Source organism: Buteo buteo, chromosome 22 (assembly GCF_964188355.1).
Source record: "Buteo buteo chromosome 22, bButBut1.hap1.1, whole genome shotgun sequence".
NCBI classification, from domain to species: domain Eukaryota; kingdom Metazoa; phylum Chordata; class Aves; order Accipitriformes; family Accipitridae; genus Buteo; species Buteo buteo.
The window spans coordinates 22,598,727-22,606,900 of NC_134192.1; the positions used below are offsets into that span (position 1 = coordinate 22,598,727).

Here is an 8,174-nt window from a genome sequence, read left to right on the forward strand (position 1 = left end):
AATGGACCTCTTTGATCTCACTGCCTTTTGATATGGAAAACAGGGAGAATGCACAGGTTCCCTGTTACAAGCACAGCAGAGAAGGGTTCATTTTTGCATCTTTAATTATAGGTGTCTGCTAATAGAAGGAACTGCAAAAAAACAACTCCAGGGTGAAGCATGCTGGTTTTAAAATGTTTTGGTCTAGTGCTGTCAGGAATTGCAGGAAACTTTGGATGCAGGTATTTCTTACCTTGCACCATCCAATATAGCGGCCGGTTGCCTGTCTTACTGAAGAAAATTGCTTCTGCAAGTGACCAGGCTGTTCTTCAATGTATTTTGATTTCAGAGGTGGTGGACAGTAAATTGGAAGCTGGAAAGAAAAGCATAACTGTACTGTGGGGAGATAGCTTTGTATACTGATTAGTATTTACACTGAATAGTGTTTTTCAAGACTGCAAATCCTTAGTGTTCCCGTTACAGCAAATAAAACCTCTGTACTGAATTACGCTCTTTTATATTAACAAAATTACTTTACACAAGTGTGACTACAGGTTAATTCTTTAGAAATGAAAACTGAAAGTATCATATAGGTTCTAAGAAGTAGAATTACTAAGTATGATAAAAATATCTTGCATTCTGAAAAAGCATGAGCAAGAATAGTTGGAAGATGCACAAATGTATTACTAGAAATTGTACAATAGAAAAAGACTATTATTATCAGTAAGTACTATACTCTTTACCTTTTCTGGCTTTGGTCTGGACATAATGTAATTATGAAAATGAGATAAAACTTTACTAACTAGTGTAACAATTCGTGTTTTATTTGTGCCATAGTGCTCAGTTATTTAGGAGGTAATTTTTATTATCACATATTACTTAGCTATGTATTTTACTGGGTAATATAATTCAATGGAAAGAGATGGTATTCTGCAGATTCTTCTAGTATTATTTTAAAGACTGACAAACAGCAAGATTCTTACCTGATTTGGCTTCACCAGCTGACCTTTTGATTCCTTTTCTGTTGCTGCATATACAGTAATACATGCAAATGGCAGACCAGAAGAAACAGCTGCCAGCTTTGCCACCTGGGCCAGACAGATGAAAAAAAGGGAGTCTTAATGCAGATATAAAAAATTCACTCCAGTAAAATCTGGATTTTACTTTTGTGTTATGCTTGATCAAATATGGAATTAAACATGTCACTTGTAAAAACTTTTTTAAAATAGCATACTTTTCAGAAACCTCTTCTGTCTTAGACAAAGATTTTCTCAAATTACAATGGTAAAGAAAAAGCTAGAGATCACCACTACCAGCGGTTATGACTAAAATATCAGGAAGAATTTTGTGTCCAAAGCCATGTTGATGCTTCCGTCATCCCTTAAGGTAAATTTAAGTTCTAATCTATTCAACATACAGGTAGTCCAAGTCAATGAATGACTTTCTTGTTTCAGCAAAAAGCACCTCTATTTTATTTACATTTATGACTAACATGACATCAGAAAAACACCATCTCCTGTCCAATTCATAGAATGGTTCAACTACTGTCTGTTTGGAATAACTGCATGTCAACAATAAATGAAAATACATAGCAATAACTGGAATTAAGAATCACCTGCTTAACCTTTGGGATCACATATGTTACAAAGTAAACTACAGGAATACGGGTTTAGTCATGATAGCTTGATGTCTACTTAGAACATTAGTTTGGAAAGAAAACATCGTATATGACACGAAGTTTAAACTCAAATACGTGAACTTCTGTAAATTACTGCTTTAAGATTCCAATCAGAAGTGGCATTAAGCGTGCTGGCATGCCATATATTAAAAAAACTTGCCACAACATGTTAAAGCATCTGCGACTTTGGTAGATTATAGTTTCTTCTATATCAATAAAGACTTTTCTGTTATGTTCTTCACCTGAAACATTTTTGAAACTTATTTTTAAAGTATGAAAAATGTTCCCAGGATCTGCATAGAGATGATGGTGGTAGAGTGTCAGAAAAATAGAAAAGCAGGGAAAAAACAACTTGATTTGGGGAAATACCTTAAATCCCTAGTATAAAACTCCACTATATCCTCATTGTTACCTCAGCTTTCAATTGGAAATACCCTGTCAAAAGAGCAGGATTTGCTCCATAGTGTTTAGTTATAATAGTGAAAACAAAATAAACATGAATAAAGGCAAAAGCACCACCCTGAATTAGCTCAGGTTCATCAGACATCAATCACATGCAGATTAAACTACTCAAGACAGCAAAACACTATCACTTCTAAACCATGCTATCATCATAGCAAAACCTTCAGATCATACAATCACAACGAAACACAAAGCCATAGGAGAACAAAGGAGGACACTGCTATGAAGAGAGAGAGGACTGTTATGAAAGAAGGGGCAAGCCGACAATGCCAGAGCTGAAAGCTGTAGGATAAAGCTAAAAATGATTCTTCACTTGCATTTTTTCGCATGGGGGGCTAAGGGGAAGAAGGGTTACTTAAGGTTTCTCTACAGTAACGGTCTATTAATATATAGTTTTCCTGCTCTTAACATACAGCCAATGTGCCCCTTCCCTCTTCTTGGAGCATAAAACCTTCCTGTCAGCGTAATTACAGCACCGTCCTAAAAGTCTGCTAGTGGCTACTATTTATTTCACGCTTTTCTTCAATATAGAAACAGTAGGAAAATGCATAGGACTGAGCTCATTTTGCTTCGAGAAACAGAACCCCACCTCTTTTTCTCTTCAGGCCAGGCTGACATTACAACATTTTTGTAACACAGCTATGTCAGCTGGAAGCGTCAAAAACCCCCGCGACTCCAGCACAGCTAGGCTGGCAACCCTCAGCTGGCAAAGCCATCACTGTAAACGCAACCATGCTGACCAGCATGTACTATTCTCTTAATTTACAACAGTGACACCCCAAACTACTTTACCTTTGCAGATGAAGTATAAGAGGCCCGGGGGGCACTGATACAGAACTGCTAGACATGGCCACTAGATGAAAGCTGGGGATACAACTCCGAGGAACTTGCTGCATTGGGAGTCCCAGCCAGGGGAGACGAGGACAGCACAAAAGCAGAGGCTGAGCGAGCTCCTTTTCCCACAGAGGCTGACAGGCAGGGCAGTGACTCAAAGGCAAGAACTTGGGATAGCTGTCGCCCATTTCCTCACCTGGGGACGGAGGGAGGGTTTACACGCACACAGGTGCAAGAGCAGACACCCTGCAAGTTAACACCATGTCTGGATTTGGAGTGGGGCAGAGGGGGAGATACCAAAAATTATGTTACTAAAGAACCGTGTTTTTCCCACGTTGACCTAGCTATTCTGGCAAGCGCGGACACAGTCAGAAGGAAGATGGAAGGTGGTACCACTTCCAGAAACCTAGAGAGAAAAGTCCTACAGATGTGAAAATACAGCCACGTGGATATCATGTGTGTTGACCAGCATTGTGAAAAAATTCAGTTAGTCACATGTTGACAAAAGGTTTAACATATAATGTTATTTAACATTAAACATCAATGATCTAACACACTTAGTACAACTTAGGTTACAACTGCTATACAGAGGACTACTTGCCATTTGGCTTTTCAGTGCCTAACATGACCACCTCAGCAGAAAAAGTCACCAAGAGGCTCTGTTGTCTCAGCTGTGCCCAGCACAGGAGAGCAGCTGTCCTAGCACTGAACAGCCCCAGGACACAGAAAATAGGTGAGAGAGGATGGCACTAATCAAAATATGAACCAATTAAGACAGTAACTGTCTTTCTGATAGCGGTGCTTAGAGCAAAATGCCACAGTCTGAGCTACAGGAGATTATCTACAAAGGGACATCCAACCTCAAAAAAAGCCTGCATTTTTGAAGAATTATTAAAGAAAACTGTTTAAAACGTATTGTAATTCAGATGGCTTATTTCAGCACAAGATGCTACCACGACAACATACCAATTTTCAGTAGATACCAGAAGGAAAATAAAATTTAAAAGGGAGAAGTGAGAAAGCATGAAAATGTTATATTGTTCACTTAACAAATTTGATTAATTTGTTTTAAAGAGTCACAACGGAGTATATTGTGCTAAATGTAAAAGAGAAAGTTATACCAGGAACAATGAAAGTGGTCCAATTCCTGACTGACAGTAATTGCTTTACTTTTGGATGCCTGAAGACAAATGCATAAATATTTTAAAATCCAAGTGAACAGCTGTACTATCTAACATTTATGCTGGCACAATTATTCCAAGAAGGTTTCACTCTTTTCCACTGAAATCACAAAGAACTGGGGTGAAGGAAAAGCAACATCACCTTGACTACATAAAAAGAGGCTTCACTACATTGAGTTGCCTATCCTCTTCCTTTATCTAATGACTAGGTATATTAAAAATACCTCAATTAACTAAGTTGTTTCTTATTATTAAAATTTTTTATTAAAATTACTTCAAAGGATATTACATATTAAAACAAGGAAAATCATCCACTGTTTAGTTAAAGAAATTAAAAGATATTTTACCTATGAAGTCTTCTAAAAGAAGTTATTGAGAATTAAGAAATGGCAGGATCATGTAATTATATCAAAGACTAAGAGAGAAGTACAGAGAAAAACATCTGCAACAAGCTTGAGCTGTAAAAAATGCCAGAATTGCATGGTCAACCAGTAGAATGACTCCAGAACATCAGTCAGTAACTGATTCAAAACCAAAAATGTTCTTTAATGAATTCAGGAAATATTTTACTTTTTTTTTTTTAATTGAAATAGTTCAACAGCTGCTCTGCATTTTACTACTAGTTCTGCTTTTATCTGAATTAATGCTCTGACCTAAGCCCTATGAAACTAACAAAAGAAAAATCACTCAATCCCTAATGGCAACAGACGTAAATACCAGCAGCCATAAAGCCGTGAGCCCAGATGACATGTTCTGGAGACAAATTCAACATGAACATAGATCTAAACATCACCAGAATTACAGATATTAGACATTATCAGCCGCAATGCTCTGGACAGGGAGTGGAGGTCAATGGTAAGAGAAGATATCCACTAATACCAGTGCCATGCTACTGACACTGGCATCACGCTGCAATATGTACCACGCATACGCTGGTTCTTCTCACAGGCATAAAAAGCACCCTGGTTATTTCAAAGCACTAAATAGTGCGGACTAACAGATACGGCATTATTTTTGATGGGAAGACTGAACAGCAATTATTTGCTGAAGAAACGTATTATATGCTCTCTAGCAGAAAATTGTTACAGCTATGCCTTTTATTAGTAGAGCTAGAGTAAAACTAATCAAAATATAAAACTGTCACATGTACCCAGATAATTTTGGCTTTAAGTCTTTGCATTTCAAACAATCTACGTCAAAGCGTTAGAATCTTATCAAAGATCAAAAATACAGATTCTATAAAAAAAAATTAAAAGCTACATCACTAAAAAGAATTCACTATCTTCAACTCAAAAGATGCAGAATACAAACTAAAGCATAATAACAACATATATTTAATTTATGCTAATCTCCAAGACATTAAGTATTGTTTCTAACTGAAACTCTGTAAATTCTGGATACTTGCTTCAAGAATTGGAGCACAAATAAGGAAACTTGCCTTGAAGGTAGGAACAAGCCTCAAAACAAAAACAGGTAATCAAAGGAGTAGGCTATATGCAAAAACCTGATGCATGTATGTGTGTGTATATATATATGCCATGCCTTCTCTACCACAAAATCAGAATCTACTAGCCAGATTAAAATAAGATTAAAATTTTAGCAGCTACTGCATGTCATATTTTCAGTGGAGAGCTGTTCCTCAAGGAATAAGAGGCATGGGTTTATGGTTTCCTGCTACCGCTTACATGTCTTGAGGTAGAACAGAAAACTGTCTCAGACTCTTTTATTTTTCCCAGAAGTTACATGAGATGTGACAATTGTCAGAAGTTTCTAGGCCAAATCCAGTACTTTAATTTGGATATGTATTTCTTTATAAATCTCTAGTGACAACTACAAAAAAACGGCACACAAGTGGAACAGAGCATCCTTCCACTTCACCTCAACTTACTGACACCCCACAGATTTGTTTTTCATCTTTGTCTGCCAGATGGTAACCCACAGAGAGTGAAAACTTAAGAAGAGTAAAACTTGCACAAACTTCTGTCACTTCACTAAAGGTACTGAATTACTCAAATTTATGTACTAAACTATACACTACTTCACGATCACCTAGGCATACAGTGAAGCCAAATAAGGTTTCTTTTTTCATGTACTTGTCTCATAACTAAGATAAAATGCTCCATTTTCATTCCTTTGGCTGTCCTCATTTGCATCATCTTTTTCTTTGCAGATATGTACATATTTTAAATGAAGATTCATGTGAGAGCAACCTATTCATCGATTTGACTACAAAAACTGGAAAACCTAAGTATTTGAGAGAAAGCCTAACTCTTTACAGGCACACTTTTCTTCCCTGTTTAAAGACACTGTAGTACCTCTACAATTAAAGATATTTTTGATACTTATGACCCCGTTGGTCTCCAAGAGCATTATTTTAACACCCTTGTTTTACTGCTTTATAACATCACCACACTTCACAATGCTACTACCGAACGAGTATCTTGCTATCTCATCTCCCGAGTAAGGAGCAGAAGGCGTTTCAGAAGCTGTAATCAGATGAAGAACAACCAGAAGAGAAATACTTCTTTTATTCCCTGCTGTACGACTTAACCACCGTCTTGGACCAGCCCTTTCTACCTCAAGTTCTGCAACGGAGAAAGCAGTTCTGAGACCTCTTACTTTCCTACTCCCCCTTCAACTGAGCCCTCGGTTACAGGCTGAAGGGACGTCCCCGCTCCGAGGAACTACGACCATCTAGTCAATCCCCCTCCCACGCCGGAGTAGAGCAGTTGCGGAACCAACACCGAGTCCAGCCCCGGGGAAGGGCCGTGCGGGGTGACCACCAGCGCGGGCCGGGGCAACACCACCCCGAAGAGCCCGGCGGGCCTACCCGCTTCCCGCCCTGCGGACCCCGCGCACTCCCAGCCCGCCTCCCGACCCCCCCGACCGGCCAGTTCCGCGTGTGACCCGCCGGCAGAAGGGGCTCCTTCCCTCTCCTCAGCCGGCGGGGTGCCCGGCGAGGCGCGGAGCTGCCGGCCCGGCAGTGCGGCTCTGACAGGACGCGAGCCTGCCGGGCGGGCCGCGCTCTTCTGGGAGCTCCCGCGGGGGCTGGCGGAGCCGCGAGAGACCCCACGGGGCGTCTCCCGGCTTCCCCCCCCCCGAGACCGTGGGTGGCTGTCAGCGGGAGGGGGAAACCCAAAGCCGAGGGAGCCGCCGCGGCACCGCCCTCCCTCACGCAAGGCGGCACTCACTCACCTTCGCCGCCATGTTAGCGACCGCCCCGCGCCGACGGCGAGAGGGAAGGGACGAGCGGCCGGCGCGGGGGGCGGGCCCGGCGGGGCCCTCAGGGCGGAGGGGCCCGGGACGGGGACAGGGACAGCCCGGGTCAGCGGCGGAGTCCTCGGTCCTGTGGCGAGCTCACGTCTGGTTCTCCGTTTATTTGTCTTCCTTTTAGCTCTCAGGGAACGCCGTCTCGTCGTCGTCCCCCCCCCCCGACACCTCCTCCAGAATACCGGAGTACCCGCTCTGTTTTCAGTCAGAAAAGCGCAAATCCCAAGTGTCGCCATTTTAAAAGGTGGAACGGAGGGAGAATCCCCCGCGACCTGCCTCCGCTTGGGCCGGGGGAGATCGGCGGCCGGCACTCGCCGCGCTTCGTAATTACGGGGATGAGAGAACGTAGGCAAAATTTAAGTGCAGGTAACTCGTTTATTGAAGTCCAAATTTACAACTGAAGTTTACGACTTTTTTTTTTTTTTTCCCCCAAAACAAAAGCTTTGTTTGAATTTAGGAAGAATAAATGTTCTTTTTAATAATGTACAGACTATATCTCTTAAATAAGTTAGTATCTTTGAAAAAAGAGCAATATGTTCCTTTTTTAATGTTGCAGTGCAACTTACAACTTACACGTCTGTGCAATGTACCATGAGGTATATGCCCAGTGAGCAACACACAGTGAAGTTTTCCATTCATAAATTTTCGTTGTAGACACACAAAAAGTTAACAAGTTAATCTGTGATAGAAAAAACGCAGCCGGTTACAGTAATTCACACAGAACTCATCTGAAAAGAGGGGAAAAAAAGAAACCTAATGTTCATTGCCTA

At 41.0% G+C, this 8,174-nt stretch overlaps 1 protein-coding gene across 2 annotated transcripts in view; it reads right to left on the minus strand.

Annotated features, from left to right (window-relative positions):
• Positions 1 to 7,373, minus strand: part of APOOL (apolipoprotein O like) — a 39,484-nt gene extending 32,111 nt beyond the window's left edge. For both annotated transcript variants that reach the window (XM_075054346.1, XM_075054345.1), the window contains exons 1-3: positions 7,330 to 7,373; positions 963 to 1,067; positions 233 to 352 (exon numbers count right to left, since the gene is read on the minus strand). In XM_075054346.1, coding sequence (XP_074910447.1) covers positions 233 to 352; positions 963 to 1,067; positions 7,330 to 7,341 — 237 coding nt within the window. In that variant the 5' untranslated portion in view covers positions 7,342 to 7,373. The remainder of the gene's footprint in view (positions 1 to 232; positions 353 to 962; positions 1,068 to 7,329) is intronic.
• Positions 7,374 to 8,174: the final 801 nt, after the last annotated feature.